The sequence below is a fragment of the Pinus tabuliformis genome, chromosome 5_1 (genome assembly GCF_031772625.1).
Source record: "Pinus tabuliformis cultivar Carrire ecotype Pingquan chromosome 5_1, CPIR1, whole genome shotgun sequence".
Lineage (NCBI taxonomy): Eukaryota > Viridiplantae > Streptophyta > Pinopsida > Pinales > Pinaceae > Pinus > Pinus tabuliformis.
The window spans coordinates 430,572,615-430,591,630 of record NC_142305.1 but is presented as its reverse complement, the minus strand read 5'-3'; the positions used below and the strand labels follow the sequence as shown (position 1 = coordinate 430,591,630).

Sequence of the window (19,016 nt, the reverse complement as noted above, 5' to 3'; positions counted from 1 at the left end):
CTTCTAGGTAGAGGGTGTGCCAAACTCTTCGCAAAACCACAGAATACTTTTTAGGGTACGGGTGGTCAATCTTCGTGAATGCTGTGTTCACTGCATTGCGAATTGTAGGGCGGCCGACTCGGCTTCCTATGGATAAAGGATAAAAGCCTAGTGGGGTCTCCCTATATACTCGACGGTACGTGGGAGCGCAGTCCGTATTAGACCACTATCGAGTCACAGAAGGAGGAATCACCCAACCCAATGTGAAACAACAGTGACTATGTTTTAAGACGCCGGAACACGTCTCTAACCTAGACCTCTAAATATTTGCGTTTAGTTCCAATGCGTTTTTAGATTCATTTGGTTCATTTTATAGTTGATCTTGAGATTAAGTTTCGATTTCAAGCTCTATCGTATGTTCGCTCACAATTACTTAGATGCAATCTATATGCAAAAGAATTTCGTTTCGTTCGATGAATTCTAGCTACGAGAGGGCAGAGAATTTTTTGAAACAAAACGAAAACAAACAAACAAGTAGCTAAATGCAACTAAAGCGAGGAAAGGAAACTTTTCTTTTGAAAATGGAAATCAATGAAATGTTCTTTTCCTTCTCGAATTTTAAAACAAGCTACTAATTCGTTTCCTTTTATTGACATAACACACCTAAAGGAATTTGGAGGAACTTGAACACCAAGTAAACTACTTAATGAGAGCACACGAAGTTCCCAAAACACTCAACCAAAGTCTCGAAATCAAAGGGAAACAAGGTAATGCACGAGCTATGTGATCTAAGCTCTGCAAAACAAGCAAGGATTGCAAGCAAGGAGGAAGCGCAAAAGATCACTTGGAAGCACAAACCAATACACTCTAACAATCACTGGAAAAATGCGAAGAGCGAGTCTAGAATGAGCTGGTCAATCAAGCAAACAGGGATCCTTGCGGGAGGCTTGACACACACACGGCCGCTAGATGTCCTAGGGTTCAGAGCGTGAAATCAAATAGAGAAAAGCAAACATCCGATGGACCAGAGTTGCAACCAGTCAATTAGAGACTCAAACACAATCCAGTAATCGCGAAAGTCAGGACGAAAACGTGAACCAAGCAGCTAGAAGGGAAGTTGTTTGCAAACTTAAAACCAAGCAAAACGAAACCCTATGGAGTTGAGCTTCGTAATCAAACAGTTCAAAGTTCAGAGAGTGAAAAACAAGTCATCGGACAAGTGGGGAGAAGCAGGGAAAGTCACAGCAAGAGGTTCAGGAGGTCAAATTGGACAAAAAAAAGTTTTTCAGGCTCAGCGCGGGTAGCCTTCAGCAACTTTGCGCTGACAGGGGGAGGCCTTCAGCAACTTTGCGACGTCAGCGCGGAAAGTCAGGGAAAAAGCGCGCTGCCCTAGGACAAACGAGGTCAGCGCGGATATAAGACACACAGACGCGATGACCGAAATCGCAAAGAAGAGGGGGCGCGATGTCAGCGCGGAAGAACACGAATAAAGCGCGCTGCCCTTGAAAACGAGGTCAGCGCGACTGTTAGACGTACAGGCGCGATGAAGAGAAAACCAAAAGAACAGGGCCGCGATGTCAGCGCGACTGTTCCGAAATAAAACGCGCTGGGAGTAAAAAACAAGGAAAGCCAAAACAAAAACTTCCCAAACCAAAGGCAGGAGCTTTTTAATAATAAAGACGCTTTCCAGAAACACCCAGAAAGTTCATAAGCCACAAAAGACAATCCCAAAAACCCACAAAGAGATCAATCAAAGCCAAACACAAAAGTGGACTCAAAAACAAAAAGGCTGATCCCCAGCGGAGTCGCCAAATTGTTGAGAAGGTAAATCCCCTCTACGGATAGAGGCGATCCCTACTAGCCCAACAGGGGTCTAGCAACAATCACACAATGCTGCCACGCATGTTCCTAGTTACAATTAGACAAGAAGTAAAGAGCACCTACTTGGATTCCTGCGCTGTCGTTTGTCGAGGGGATGTTTCCCTTGCTCCTTCGCTTCAGCTGGTCATAGTCTTCCGTGATCCCCGCGAACGGACACCTGCACACACGAAGGGAAAGCAAACGCAAGCGTGAAATCTAGTAAAAGTAACTATATGCCAGTCAGAAAAGACATAATTCACATTTATCCATTGCATAAACAAACGAGAATGGAACAATAATAGCAGTCATCTATTATTAATCAGAATAGAGAAGAGTACAACCAAATGTTCTGACGTCGATAAACTTCTCAGGAGGGATCAGTCAGCATGTATCTCAAGCATTCACCTTTGAGGATGGTTCTCCCAAGACAAACTAGTCTCTCTCTCTCACACAAATGTCACAAACAAACTTCCCAAAGCAATCAATCACTTCCACTCCTAACACACCACTCCTATAGCAGCAATCTGAGCACTACAAGCTCTTGTATAATCCAAGCTAAGTCTAGCTATTTTCTAACCAGCTGCTCATGGTAATGGTGGAAGTTTATATAGGAGAAGGAGTCTCCTAAAAAGGTGGAAGGATGAGCTTATCTTCAAGGGGAGTAGTTGCAAAAGGTCGAACAGACATGCCATAGAAGGGAGTCGACATTCACAAAGCTAACAACCAAGCCTGGAGAGATCTGGAAGGCTGGTTGTTTGAACAAATTCGCCCAAACTGGATCAGCGCGGATTATATGGAGACTGCCGCGCTGTCAGCACATGACAACAACTGAACAAGCCATGTCAGCGCGGAAGGACACGTGAAAGCCGCGCTGTGCGTCATCGCGGAAAAGTGATGTTCTTCCGCGATGGCAGCGCACGAAATAGACTGTGGGGCGCTGGTCATCGCGGTTATTTTAGGAACAGACGCGCTGATGCACAAAACTTTGGAAAAATGGGTTTTTAGCCAGTTCAGGGAGCAAACATTTAGTGATTGTGACTTCTTGGACACAGCAGGGTGACTGACAGGAAGGCAGTGATAAATTACTGTGTAACAGATGCCCCCTAAAGCATGAAGACCGAGAGAGTGGGAGGGGTGAAATGCTTTACAACACACGCCGAACTGGAACACCACCAGGAAGTACCGAAAAATCTCTGACAATCATGTACACGCAGTCTAGGTATGGGCGCAGCCATCCAAAAGACATGCAAGACTGGTCTATGGTATGGACGCAGCCACCCAGCTAAAGAGACCATAATAAAGACAAGGTATGGTCGCAGCCATCCATGAAGACTCAGGTATGGGCGCAGCCATCCATCGATGAGTCATGTAATGATTATCCACAAAATCGCAGCCTGGACCACAGTGAGCAAGGATCCAGGGTCTTGCGCTCCATCTCGACCCGAACAGAGTACAGGTCCACACATGTGAATACAGGGGTTGGAGTCGAACATGTATGAACATCGCCTGATTACCGGTCAATGATGAGAACCGTTAACAGACGCGAGAGGTACCACCAATAATGACAATGGCCCTCAAGGTACTATAGGTACAATCCGTAGCGTGCGAATCAATGAGTTGGTGTCGAACACCCATGGAATCATTCGATCGCAGGTCAATGATGTAAACCTTGCGTCGAACACGAGGAACCTGCCATTGAGGCATGCAGGCTCCAAGGCACCTGGAAGGAGTCTCTAAGTCACTTTCTCGGATAATGAGTTGAAGTCGACGAGAAGTGGCCTTGATCGAAGGTGGGCCATAATGATTCCCACATCAGCGACACGAGACAGAGGTATAATAATTTGTGATGAGATAGCGAACGAGGTTGCTTTGTGGCAGAGGACAACTTCTCTTGAACACATAACGGCACTATAACGGATTTGGCAGTACTTGACATCAAATGAGCAGCGGGTAGGATGATGATGGCAATAAACAGATGAGAGGTCAAATAGGATGTCCCAAACCCATGGAGGTTAGTGAAAACGAGATGAGATGACCCCACCCAGACACGAAACAGCGGAGTGCCGTGTTCAAGAGCGACGTACTGCCGAGACGACTGTAATCAAAGTTCCATTTTCCCCACCTTTGCAGGCAGGTACCCCGATTATTTTTGGACGACAAGCTTGACGGGGGTAACATATGCTTGATGTGTGTCATGTTGACAATATCCGATGTCATTGAGTGTTTAACGAGCCTGACAAAGGAAAAACTCGGCTTCTTTTCTTGTTTCGAGAGTCTGAAAAGAATGCGGAAAAGGAGGCTCCAGGGGGGTCCTTTTTCGTACAGTTGTGTCTCTCGAGCCCGAAAAAGTATAAAACTGTGCTCGAAAGAACCGCCCGGTCATTACAACCGAGGAGTACTTTTCATAAATAGTGTCGCCGACCGGAAAAAGTAAAAAAGTGGTCGAAGACACGTCGTTTTAGAGCCAATATCGAGTGCGAAACGACAAGCACCCGGCGATCTTTTTGGTTTAACGGTCGGAAAAAGAGCTTAAAAACGACCGCCTTTCGTTCCCTTTAACGAGCTGAAAGGGAGCTCGGCCATCTTCTCTTGTTTAACGTCGGAGAAGAGCTTAGAGACGACACTTTGGGAATCACATGAATCGTGGACTGTCATGACCAAGCTGCGATACCTGTACCTGCACAAGGGCACTACCCGCATAAATCCATTCGATATACGTAAAAAACATATTGAAACATGCTTGAAAACAGAACCAAGGCTAGTTTTATGGCAAAAAATGGTAAAAACCCAAAAAAATATGGTAATTTAGGAGTTTTTACAATAAATAGGGGGGGGTAATAAGTCATTTTTACCATTTTACTATTTGGAGTGCGAAGAACGTGGAGAAGCCAAAAAGTTGACGGAGCGATTTCCAGCCCATCCGGAGACCATTTTCAGATCTGCTTCTTCCAGGTAGGTTCCCATTCCTTCGCCCTGCATTCTGGTTCATTTTAGGAGTTTTTTAACGGTCGAATAGGCCCAATTGGGCATTTTTTATTTGCATGGGTGCGCCCTCGGTCAGCGCGGAAATTGCCCACGGGGTCGCGCTGATCGAAAAATAGGCAATGTAACCAACTTCGGGTCAGCGCGGAAAAGGCGTGTTCTTCCGCGCTGACCTCGCATTTTTAACAAAGAGCTGCCATTGTCAGCGCGGCTGTTTTTAAAACAGTCGCGCTGGCGCGGAAAAATTTTGTTTTTTTGAAAATGAACGTGAATTTTTACCTGGAAGCACTTCTGATCGGTTTTATTGTTCATGCAGGACATCATGGCTTTTCAATGGCAAGAGAGAGTTCACGATGTGGAGGATGTGGCTGCTTGGGGAGACGTAAATTGTTGCAACGCCATGCGGGCGTGTGGATTCATGAAATTCTTCCTGACGCCGCGTCTAAGGGCCCAACATGATTTGCTGGAGCTGCTGATCAGGGCATGGAACCCGGTGGACCAAAAATTCACCATCCGCGGTCACGACATCGAGTTCGATCATATGGACATCTTCTTCTTGACTGGGCTGTCGCGCCGAGGTGGGAGGCCCATCTTAGAGGGGCAGCGACCTAGCGGTGGTACCCTGGATGACTTAATGGCTGAGGTTTGCCCAGGGGCAGTAAAGACGCGGAGTGGGAAGTGCTCGATCCCCACAGTGAGAGACATAGTGTTGCGCACGTCGCCAAATTGTTGAGAAGGTAAATCCCCTCTACGGATAGAGGCGATCCCTACTAGCCCAACAGGGGTCTAGCAACAATCACACAATGCTGCCACGCATGTTCCTAGTTACAATTAGACAAGAAGTAAAGAGCACCTACTTGGATTCCTGCGCTGTCGTTTGTCGAGGGGATGTTTCCCTTGCTCCTTCGCTTCAGCTGGTCATAGTCTTCCGCGATCCCCGCGAACAGACACCTGCACACACGAAGGGAAAGCAAACGCAAGCGTGAAATCTAGTAAAAGTAACTATATGCCAGTCAGAAAAGACATAATTCACATTTATCCATTGCATAAACAAACGAGAATGGAACAATAATAGCAGTCATCTATTATTAATCAGAATAGAGAAGAGTACAACCAAATGTTCTGACGTCGATAAACTTCTCAGGAGGGATCAGTCAGCATGTATCTCAAGCATTCACCTTTGAGGATGGTTCTCCCAAGACAAACTAGTCTCTCTCTCTCACACAAATGTCACAAACAAACTTCCCAAAGCAATCAATCACTTCCACTCCTAACACACCACTCCTATAGCAGCAATCTGAGCACTACAAGCTCTTGTATAATCCAAGCTAAGTCTAGCTATTTTCTAACCAGCTGCTCATGGTAATGGTGTAAGTTTATATAGGAGAAGGAGTCTCCTAAAAAGGTGGAAGGATGAGCTTATCTTCAAGGGGAGTAGTTGCAAAAGGTCGAACAGACATGCCATAGAAGGGAGTCGACATTCACAAAGCTAACAACCAAGCCTGGAGAGATCTGGAAGGCTGGTTGTTTGAACAAATTCGCCCAAACTGGATCAGCGCGGATTATATGGAGACTGCCGCGCTGTCAGCACATGACAACAACTGAACAAGCCATGTCAGCGCGGAAGGACACGTGAAAGCCGCGCTGTGCGTCATCGCGGAAAAGTGATGTTCTTCCGCGATGGCAGCGCACGAAATAGACTGTGGGGCGCTGGTCATCGCGGTTATTTTAGGAACAGACGCGCTGATGCACAAAACTTTGGAAAAATGGGTTTTTTAGCCAGTTCAGGGAGCAAACATTTAGTGATTGTGACTTCTTGGACACAGCAGGGTGACTGACAGGAAGGCAGTGATAAATTACTGTGTAACAGTGTCTATACGACAGCTTTCATTGCATAAACATAGTCTCGCCCAAGGAGTAAATTGAAATCCAAGGGACCTCGAACTACTATAAGATCAATACAGACAGTTTTACCTTCCAAGGTAATAGAAAACTTAGGAAGGATCCCTAAAGGTTCACTAATGGTTCTGTTAAAAGCTTTCAGATTCTGCGTAATAGGCGCAAGCTGAGGGGAACCCAAAGCTCTCCAAACAGTTGAGGATAAAATACTAATAGAAGCACCTTCATCTACCTGAGTACGATGTATGTCCCTACCACCAGCCTTGACAATGATTTGGAAAGGGATGGAGGAAGGAAGACGAGGTTCTGTCAGTCTATTCCAATCAAAGGAAAAGACCTCAGTGCTTGGAGGGGGTTCTGTAGAAACAGGTGAAATTCCCCTCGGCATAGAAGAATCTGATGTAACAAGAAGAACCTGAGCGGTATGAAGTTCACTCTCTAAAGGGAAAGTGGGATCGACTGAATGTGAAATTGAATCGACCACTTGATCAACTAATGGATCATCAACCTGAGTGACATGAGTTTCACTCTCCAATGGGAGAGTGTGATCGACTGAATGTGAAATTGAATCGACCACTCCGTTAGTTGACGGTAGGTTGGGAGAAAGTTTACGGTAACCAGCTGGAAATTCTTGCTGTGGAACAGTAAGGTTTTCCAACAATGTTAAGGCTTCATCCATGTGAGGGCAAATGTGAGTTTGATGACTCCCTTTGCATAACTTACAAGGAAACCTAACTTTACCCTTTTTCCCAGGAACCTGACTATCACTGGTTGATGGATCAACGGAAAGTTGATGAGATTTTTCTGACCATACTTCCAAGACCTTTGGAATACCAGGACAATTGATAAGGAAGTGGTCACCCTTACAAAGCCTACAAGGGTATTTGGGTTTACGATGCACGTTGGAGGTTTCCTCAACACCACTAACATTTACAGCCATGGTTGGTTGGTTGACTTCTTTCTTATCTTGCTTCTTCTTCTTCTTCTTCTTCTTCCCTTTCTTCTTCTTCTTAGACACCTGGTTACTAGCGTCAAGGCTTTTACCAGGCGAAGAGGAAGAAATGGAGGAAGAAAAATTAGGCGAAGAAGGTAAAGGGTCAACAGAAGGTTGGTGATGTTGAGATGGTGAACTCTGTTGAGGTGAAGCATCTGGTTGAGATGGAACAATTGGAGTATTTTGGGCCAACGAAGTTGAAAATAACCATATCGGTAATCCTATTGTAAATCCAGGTAATGACAAAGTAGCCATATAAGGAGGACCAACATTTCCAAAGTAAGGAAAAGTACTAGGATTCTCATTAGGAGGGGTTCCTAGGTTGGTAAATTCCGGAACATTTGCCATTATATTCAACTTCAGTGAATTTTATTAACAATTTTAAAACTACAATTAACAATTCACAATTCACACCTAACAATTAAAATTCACAATTCACACCTATGGTCTCTAAAAGTAAAAACAAACAAATTAACACGCGCTATCAAATCTAGGAGTCAAACCATACACAAACAGTAACCTTTCGGACCGAAAACACTAGTTGTGGATGAAATCCAACATCGCCGAATTCAGTACAGAAGTGGTGGGTGGAACAGTTACCCCGGCAACCTACTTAATGAATAGACTGGACCAAGTTCCTCCACTTTTAACCGTCTCGAGTGAAGTGAACCCCCCAGAAAATCCAAGTGAGTCTAGCCGACGTCTGCTCCAGGTACAGTGGGATCTTCCCTCCACTGTCACCTTGGGTAGAACCCTAAAGATAATGGTCACTAAGGTTACCAACAGCAACAAATGCACCTGGGGGAACAGTCTACACTCCGACAGCACGCAAAGGCAGAGTATCAAGCTCAATCCCCTTGCCGGCTCCTTGACAATAATCCAAGGTTTACCGACAAGTGACCCCTGGCTCCTCGACAATGGTTAATCCGAGGTTTACCATTTGTAATACGTGCATGTCTGGCGTCGTTCCCAACGAGGTAGGATTGATCCCCTCACTGGTTCGGACACGAGCTCGTGCTTCTCCTTTAAGAGGCGCTTTCCCAGAGTACAAATGAAACAGTCGGATTTATCCTACCACAAGATGAGCTACCTGTTTGGTTTTGATGTCTTGGAGAGTTAATTACTCTCCTACTCCAAGACACTAGCCTAAGCTATGTTGGTGTTTCAGAGCCCTAGAAATGTAAAAATTACTAGATGAATTTTAATTAAGCGATGTGTTATTAAGGCTGTTATTACTCAAATGGGTAAATGGAGATGAAACTAATGGTGTTATGACCCGACTCAACTGAATGCAATCGAATATGATAATGTAATCGTTTCAATTCGATGAATCCTAACTAAAGTAAGGAGAGAGTTTCCATTCACTTCCAACAATGCAAAAAATTCATCACTAAGAGAAAATATAACAAATTCTCTAATGCACTAATTTTATCAAGAAAAACTAATGCAAATCAATTCCAAACCATTTTTTTATTTTTATTTTTTGTGTAAATTCAAATCAAAGAAAGCTGATCTAAATCTACGATTGATTTTTCAGAATGTAAACTATGCAATGGTAATCTAAGCACAATTCACTTGAAAAGTATGCAAATGTAATCTATGCACATTTTTCATTCATATTCTGAAAATGAGAATTCTAATTATGCAAATGTGATCTATGCAAGAGAATTCTCAAACACAAGACGATTCTAATGTGATCTAAGAACCAATCAAGTGCAAATTGAGAAAATTGGGTGAGAGTTCCAAAGATCAAAAATAAAAACACTCAAAGGCAATTAACACTCATACACAATTTAGCCCCCCCCCGGCGAATGAGGGGGAATTTTTTTTGCAAAAACGAAAGCAAAAAGATGCAAAATTGTGAAAGGACTGAGAGAAACCTCCAAGTAATGACCAAAGGAAATCAAATCAAGAATTTCTCAAAAAAGAGACTCAAAACACCCAATTGATGAAAGCTTAAAGCAGGAATGCCAATGAAACAAGCTTAGGTGAAGATCTTTGACAAGAGACTAATGGATCTGGGCAGTAAAAACTAAGAAAAAGCAAAATCTAAGAGAAAAAATGCAAAAAATGGAATTTTCTTAAATTTTAGCAGGGGACGCAGGCAACCCGTTAAGACAGGTGCAGGCCCGCTCTGTGCACACAGCGACAGTGCGTACAGGGACGCACTGTGCAATACTCAGAGGGTGCGTCCTACTGGAAAATTCAAGAAAAACTAAATTGAATCTACCCCTAAGCTAACCCACCCAAAAACAAAGTCACAGAGCCAAAAACCAGAAAATAAATGACTTTTCTCAGATCAAAGTTGCATACAAAGGAAAAGACTTTCACATCAATGGAATCCCCAACGGAGTCGCCAATTTGTCAGGCGGAAAGAGTCGATAGTGCAGACACAACCAACCTCCCTAGGAGCCTAAGACTCTCTAGTGACAAACAAGACAAACAAGAGCAATCCTTCTCTAAACATGCATTTACTATATAGGAAATCAAGTGTTTAGATCCTACTCGTAATCCAACGTTGTTGCAGCAGTGCAGCCTCGCTGATCCGGATGAGCTCCTCCTTCACTTCGAAACCTGCATTCACTAACAATCAAACGATTAAATAGCACTTGATAATCTCATAAAATAAAACATGTTTAACACATAGACCAAGGAGTACATGAAACAACTCATAAATAACAAGTTATTGAGAAGAATGGACTCATTTGCATTAATAGGAAACAAAAGAAACAATTACAACCTGAGCCTTGGTGTTGTGCAAGTCCCTCCTAGGGTCCATCAAGAGTTCTCCTTTACTTTGAAAAATCTCACCCACTTCCAAATAGAACAAGCAAAGATGGCAATCTCTCCTCACAAGCTTCTAAATGGGAGTCCTAATTCCAGCAGCATCTACCCTTAGAAATGTTTAGCTTCCAACCTCCCCTCCTTCTGGCCCAATGCCTGTATTTATAGTGCTCAAGAGGAAGTTAATCAGGTCCACCATCAATGGGATAATCCCCTCTTTGGATGGGATAGCTCCCTCATTGATGGGATAAGTTCCTCTTTGGTAGGGGTACATGAACCATCTGGAGGCGCTCAATACACGTCGAACAACCTTCTAGAATGCTCTAGAAATGACCACAAGTAACTTTTTAAAGATGAAACTTGCGCATTTTGACCTTTACAGGGGGACGCACCTGCCCCTTTACATACAGAGCGTACAAGGACGCATCTTTTGTGAACATTGGATGTGTACCCGCAGGTAAGGTTGAGAGAACCTGCGTACCCAGAGATAAATACATTTATAAAGACTTTCTCTCTTTTTGGAGTTTGACATGGAGAGCAGAGGCATAAGACTTGCCTAAGAGGGTAGCATGATTGTTGATAGAGCCATACTAACTGTAAATAGCCATGGTGACATTTTTTAGTGTAACAAGGGGAACCAATCAACCTATATGGGTCACGGCTGATTGGGGCAAGCATATCCATGCTACTTGCTGAACATTGCCTAGAAGCCCTCAAATCCAAGAGTGGGAAGATTGAGATTGCCACTGTGCAAGATCTTACATTGAGAGTGCTCCTGTTGATTATCAATAGAGGGCCTGGGTCCCAAGTAGAGCACGAAACTAACAAGTCGAAATTTCTATATGCTATCAATTGTACAACACCAACGATCTTCAATTGGGCAGAAGCCATGAAAATCAACATGAAACGCTAGCTTTCAAAAGCTAAGGCGTGGAATCTGAAGCAATTTTGCTTTGGATCTATACTAGTGACATTCTTCCTGGAGCAGGTTCCGCTGTTCCAGTGCCAGCTGATTGAGGTAGATTCGTCGATGCCACGAGACCCACAGATGGTCTGTTGGAGTTGTTTGATACCTAAGATCATTGGGGGCCAGCATATGTCCTATAGGCCCGCCTTCTTCTCATGGCTACGATGACAACTGATTGGTACCAACTTCCACAGAGTTCCGGATATGCTGCGTCCAGATGGAGAGGATTTTGACGATGAAGGTAAAAAATCATTTTTTATTTTCTTTTATTTTTTCTATTGTTTTTATATATATATGTGTTTATAACATTTTGTCTTATCAATGCAGATGTTGGACCAGAGCATCATGCCAGGATGTCCCCAATAGCTAGGCGCATTGCTCACTAGTTTGATGTCTCTCCTTATCAGGATGGAAGCGACAACTAGGAGGAGATCGCAAGGAACCTTGAGGGGTTGACTCGTGGTATCCTAGAGTATGCCTGGGTGGGAGACATCCCACACCAGTACCAGAGGCATACGGTGGGGGTATCGAATTGGATCCGTCGATTGCTATCTCGTGTGGCACGAGCAGTTTCATGTTACCATGATCACCATGCTGATTAGCTCCTAGGTCCAGCATTTACAGTTTTGAGGCCTGCGTGCCACAAATATATGAGGCCTGCAAGCCGCAGATGTTATTTGAACACATATTATTTTTTGGGGTTTGGATGTATCAAACATTATCGCCATATATATATATATGCTGTATTTTCTTGCTTACTATGGTACAAATGATTTGTTTTAGTTTTTCACATGTTTCGTAAATGTCTATCCAACACATAATTAGCTAATGCATCTGTCAATGTATCCATGTGTCTGGGAATATGATCATATGTAATGTAATTAAAATTTCTCCTAGTAGACGAATACGTAGATACATTCTCAATATATGATGGTTTCTGATGGAATATTTCCCGTTGAGTTGAAGGACAACAAGCTGTGAATCCAGGCTGACAACTAATTCCTGAATGTCAAGAGCAATGGCCTATGACAACAACTCGATAACTGCGTTGTATTCGGCAATGCTATTAGTTGTGCCACCTAAACAGATACTTTTAAGATCAATCAACTTACCATCAGGGTCATAAATGGCCCATGCCGCAGAGGATAGATTCCGGGTACTACGGCAAGAACCATCAGTGAAACTAATGTGAGGAGTCATAGACATCTTCAAAGCAAGGAAAAACATAGTAAACAGGAAAGTTGTTTGAGAATTAACACACCAAACCACACTGCACAAAACTGAATGACACACTAATGTATACAAGTAACCATGCAAGATGACCTAAGCATAGTACTTTATGAGATAAAGCCCATTTTGGAGCTTGTCTAGAGGATTGCCTTCATAATTGATTAGCTCATAGTCCCCTTTTTGCAACACTCATTTAACAATGTAGGGCCCATGCCACATGGGTTAAAACTTGCCTGCCCCCATCTTATCATTAGCTTGATCATATAGTAAAACCAAATCACCCTCAGAGAATGCGCGAGGGGAAACGACTGATCGAAATGGGACTTGACTCGCTTCTTTTGTGCTTCGATGACCAAAGCAGCAAGACGACAAGTCTCATCCATCCATTCTAAATACAAGAGGCACTCTTCTTGAGGTGAGGTTTCAGGGAGAAGTTCGACAACTAGCTTGAGTGAAGGAATTTCACACTCAATCGGTAACGTTGCTTCCAGATCGTAGACTAGCTGGAATGGTGTGAAACCAGTTGCGTCCTTGGTTGAGGTTTGGTAAGCCCACAGAGCTGAAAAGAGCATGAGATGCCAATTGGAGTTATGCATCCCAATAGTACGCTGAAGCATTGTAACCAAAACTTTGTTCACAGCTTCAACTTGACCATTGGACTCAGGGTAACACGAGGTTGAGCCATCATGGCAAACCCAACGTAGAGGTCAGCTCAGCCATAATGTAATCTCGGAAATGGGAGCCATCGTCGTTGACAATGGCTTGAGGTACGCTGAACCTGGAAATAACGTGATTGAATAGAAATTGAGCCGCTGTTTTACCATCTACAGGGTATATAGGCATCTCTTCGGCCCATTTGGTGAAATAATCCATAGCAATGATAATATAACCATGCCCCCCGGTCAAATGAGGGTTACATGTCATATAGTCAATGCCCCATTTGGCAAAAGGACCAACTTTAATGACGGGGTGTAGGTGAGCGGGTGGGGCACGCATCTTGTGCTGGTAAATTTGGCATTCATGACACTTGCGAATAGCAAGGATGCAATCCTTAAAGATGGACAACCAAAAATAACCAACGTGGAGGAATTTTTTAGTAGTAGCATAGCTAGACATATGACCGCCACATGCCCTAGAATGGTAGTCATTGAGAACTCTCTCAGCCTCCTCGAGAGTAAGACATTGGCGAAGAATTGAATCGACACCGACGCGGTATAAATTATCTCCAATAATACGGTAGGGTTGGGAGTGATGTCGAATACGTCGGCGGTCATCCTTAGTCAACGCAGACCGGAACGTGGACGTATGGAGATACATGCCATACCACGGGTCAAGGGTTCTTATCATGAAAAGAGTCTCGTCTGGGAGTTGCTCATCTGCACCAGCGGGGAGAGACGTAGAAGGAAGGGAGCAAATAAACTCGGTAAAAACCAGTGATTTCTTAGATTTGGCAGTAGTAAACACCAAATCGAATTCTTGCAGGATGACAATCCATTTAGAATACTTGCCCCCTAGCAATTGACGAGTCAGGATGTAGTTCATGGGATTGCATTCAGAAATCACAGTAGTAGTGCGTAAGAGAATGTAGTGTTGAAAGCGACAAACATCCTGTATGGCAGCCAAAGCCAACTTCTCAACATGGGTATAACGCGTTTCAGTGTCTAGGAGATTGAAACTGAGGTAATAGATAACATGTTCATTGTCTTCGTCATCGTCTTGTACCAACACCATAGCAATGGTGCTAGAGGCTGCAACTGGATAAAGGAAGTAATCGCAATGATAATCAGGGGGATGCAGCAAAGGAGCATTTATGAGGAAAGCCTTAAGGTCATCGAAAGACTTTTGGGAAATCTCATCCCAAACAAAGGGCATTCCTTGCCTTAGAAATTGGGTAAATCCAAAAGCTAGTCCAACATAATTGGGTACTAAACGAAGGAGGAAATTTGCTTTCCCCTGCAGGCTCTGCAGTTGGTGCAGCGAAGATTGGGGGGGCTAAATTAACAATGGCCTTGAATTTAAGCGGATCAAGTCGAATACCTTCCTTAGAAACAATAAAGTTGAGGAGTCATCCAGATTTGACGCAGAAAACACATTTATGTGGGTTTAACCGAATGTTGTAGTGTCTACAGCGAAGACAAATCTACCGAAGATGGTCAGGGTGATCTTGGTGCTTATAAGAATGAGCGGGAAGGTCATCCAAGTAAGGTTGAACTATGTTCCAAATGTTGTGAAATGCATAGGACATTGCCCTCTGAAATGTAGCCCCAACATTTTTTAGGCCAAAAGGAAGCTTTTTGTACGCGAAAATACCCCACAGACAGATAAAAGCCGTCTTTTCTTGATCAGCCAGTGCAATGTTAATCTGGTTCTAACCAGAAAAATTATCCATAAAGGAAAAAATTCCACTCCCAGCACATTCATCAATGATCTAATCAATGAAGGGAGTGGGATAGTTATCCTTAGGACAAGCATGATTGAGATCACGGTAATCGATGCAAATGCGGATCATGCCTTGTTTCATTATAGACACCCAATCTGTAAGAGGGATCGAATAAATGAATCCAGGTTTGAGAAGTTTTTCAATTTCACCCTTGATAGTTGCTACTTTCCTAGGGTGCACTGGGCGGAGCCGTTGCTGAACGAGCTTCACGTGAGTATAAGTTGGTATTTTGTGCGTGAAGATGCTAGGATCAATGCCAAGCATTTCCTCATATGACCACGCAAACACATCATGGAATTCTTGAAACAGATGAGTATAGATCTTGATCTCATCTGGAGAACAAGTTATGCCAATATGGACATTTAAATGACACCAGGCTTGACAAAAATATCAATTGGAAACATTTGGGTAATGTTACCCAAATTTCCTTCCGACCATACTTCATGAGGCATGATCGACGCCTGAAGTGGTAGGGAAGGAAATTGAGAAGATAACTCTTCGAGACTAGTAGACACGACTGCCGGGCTAGGCAAGAACGAGGAACAATGATGAGTATCATTCCAAGGTGGTTCCTCTAGAGACATTACTTCCATAATACTCTCATCATCAAGAAAAGTCTCAACTAAGGGATCAGGAGATCCCAAAGCACCAAGCCACAGGGATTGAGAATACGTATCAAGAGAAGTTGTCAAAATAGGAAAATCAGAGGATATCGAACTTGAGGACAAAACAATTTCCACATAATTGATTTTGGCAGGACTAAGTGGCATAACCTCGCCCCAGGAATCAACAAGATCTGGTGAAGCTATCACCCAAGGATCATATTTTACCGAGATAATGTTGACAGAGGAAACATGAGGAGGTGGAAGCAAAAAAATTCCCATCAAGGCAGAATCTTTAAAAAGTCCTGCCCCCACACTCTCATAAGGAGCACCAGTGTGCTTGACATACAGAACATTGCCATCCGAGGAGGAAGAGACAAAGAAAGACAATTGGTCGACTGTGATGATTTTCCCTTGATGGGGAAAACAAATGACACGGAACAGGGAGGAAGCTATAGCATGCATGACATGGGTCCAGCTCCGTCAGATTAGAAGATTATAATTGAGATTAGCGTCAACAATCTCCACCTCGACGTGTATTGTCTTTCCCTCCAAAGTAATGGAAAGGCTGGGTAAGACACCGAATGGTCGTGAGTCACGCTCGTCGAAAGCTTCCAAAGTGTTATGGGATTGGTTCAAAGTAGGAGAACCAATTGCCTTCCAGCAAGCGACTGACATGATGCAGGTAGAAGCACCTTCATTGATGACGGTCCTATGAATGGTTTTCTCATTGATGATTACCTGAATGAGAAAGGAAATCTGATGAGGCAATCGTGGAACATGGTTCTCTAGATCAAAACATATCAAATTGGAATCGGTAGGATCAATATCCCCAATATCCAACAACAATGATTTTTGCTGAGACGGATAGCTTTGGAGTACCTCGAGAGCAGACATAGTTGATGGTGCCTGAGCCAAATCCTCAACAATATTATAGTGCTGAGCGGCTTGAGCATTGGGATTGTACGAGGACTTCCTTAGCACACCTCGAGAAGGTGGTCGAATGGTGGAATCAGGGTTAGGGTGCTCGATATGAAGAGGGCCAAAACTCGGGGCAGAAGAAGAAGGGGTGGCCTCTTTCTCTTTCCTGGCTGTTGGAGTAGGAGTTTGATAATATTTTGATCTAGTAGCCACATTAATAGGCGTACTCATCATGAAAAGTTGAGATCTTGAGGAAGCAGATGATTGAGGCTGGTCTACCATTTGAGTCTGCTCAAACAAAAACAGCTCTTTAAGGACAGCTGGGGTCCCTTTGAGTAAAAAACTAACTTCGGACCATCGGGGACAATCCTTAGTGTAGTGATCCTCCTCACAAATGAGGCACAAATACTTAGGCTTCCGTTGTGAAGAATCACTAGCAGACGACTTAGGAGGACCTTGTTTTGGGGCATTAGCTTTACCCTTGTCTTTTCCTTTCTTCTTACCTTTCGAGGATTTGTCTGCTGTGGTAGACTGGACAATGTGGACCTCTGAGGTTTTACCAGGGCTAGGTGGATTTTGGGAGGAACTATTGGAAGCAGTGTTCGATACAGACTTCTATTTGAAGAAGGTTTTGTAGTTGTCTGGGACACTAAATCAATTACTCCATCAACAGGAGGTGCAGCTTTTGACTTCGATGCCATTGGATCAGATGATGGTCGCAGATCATCAGGTAATAACTCATACAAAGTGCTAGACTGAGAATAAACAAGGTCTAAGTACTACGCACAAGCAATGGCTTGTTCTTTGGTAACACATCCACACATAGCTATATTGCGAGCAATTGGAAGACAAATGACTTGGTAAACCATTTGGTTAGCAACTGATCAACAATCTCAAATTTGTTTAGGCGACGTCTACGTCTCCATTCATGGATGTGATCAGAGATGTGCTTCGCAATATCTTGCTTGAGCGATGTAAGCAAATAGGTGCTAGTTTCATAGCGAACAGGAAACTAGAAATGCATGAGGAAAGACATGGCTAAAGAGTTGAAGTCATGGTAAGTACTTCAACTCGATGTACCACTTGGCTGCAACACCTGTAAGGGTTTGTTGGAAAAGATAGAGATGAATAGAATCATCAACGTAGGAATTTGAAGAGCACTAGAGGTGATATGTTATCACATGGGCTTGAGGATCTTCTTTTGCTTTCCCATTGAACTTGGGACAATTGCTTGGGATCTTGGACGGAACCGGAGGCCAGTATGGCGAATGAAGAATTAGAGCATTCGTGAGTCGAGACACATCTGGAAACTCTATTGTATTCAAGAATGAAAATTGAGTATTGAAATGCATTGGAGGTCAATAAGCGGGTCCAACTGGAGGAGCCCATCCCTGATGGTAGGGATTTTGTCCCCATAGTGGACAGTTTTTTCCATATGGCATTTGACTTTTCCCCCACTATAGGTTACCTTGGCCGTAGGGAGAATTTTGACCTTGAACGCCTTGGAATTGTCTTGCCATAGTTTGTTGATAAGCAACATACGGGTTAAAAGGCTGTTGAGCCTATTGACCTTGGACATAGGGATATTGCACCTATTGTCCCAGAACATATGGGTTTTGAACCTGCTACCCCTGAACAAGAGGATTTTGGACCTGCTTCCTTGGACATAAGGATTCTGAACTTGTTGTCCTTGGACATAGGGATTTTGGACTTGCTGCACTTGGACAAAAGGATTGAGGACTTGTTGCCCATGGACATTAGGATTTTGGGCCTGCTACTGCAAGATTTGACCCTGACCTTGTCCTTGCAAGGGTTGACCCTGTTGATATGTATATAAGGGTTTTTGTTGCTTGGGTTGGTTCTATTGATGCAAGGATTGACCTTGTGGCTGCAAATGTTGTCCCTATGACTGCAGAGGTTGGCCTTGCGAAGACATTGGTTGGGAGGTTTGCGGAGCATACTACATGGTTTTCTGCAACTGTTGTGAGGGTTTCCCCTGCAGTTGTTGGAGTTACCCTTGTTGCAGTATCATCTACCCCTGCTGCTGCACAGATGGCCCTTGCTGCAACAAAGGTTCCCTTGTTGTTGCAGAGGTTGTCCTTGCTACTGTAGAGGTACTTGAACAATTCCCGGAAAATTTTTGAACTGTATGTGGCCATAGCCACTTGGAAAAGTGGATGGACCAGGCTAAACATACTGTCCGGGCTCAAGGATGTAAGGTGGATTGACCATTCCTTGCGAACCATATGGAACATAAGGAGCTTGGTACTGAAGCTGAGCCTCATAAGGCTACTGATTTAGGAAATTTCTTGACCCAGATGGACCAATGCGATTTTGGACCTGTTGGTACTGGACATT

At 43.7% G+C, this 19,016-nt stretch overlaps 1 protein-coding gene across 1 annotated transcript in view; it reads left to right on the top strand.

Moving 5' to 3' along the window:
- LOC149165343 (uncharacterized) overlaps nucleotides 1–18,770 on the top strand; it is a 28,364-nt gene extending 9,594 nt beyond the window's left edge. Inside the window, exon 3 of the mRNA XM_089429781.1 lies at nucleotides 18,420–18,770. Within this exon, the coding sequence (XP_089285907.1) occupies nucleotides 18,420–18,770 (351 nt within the window). The remainder of the gene's footprint in view (nucleotides 1–18,419) is intronic.
- Nucleotides 18,771–19,016: the final 246 nt, after the last annotated feature.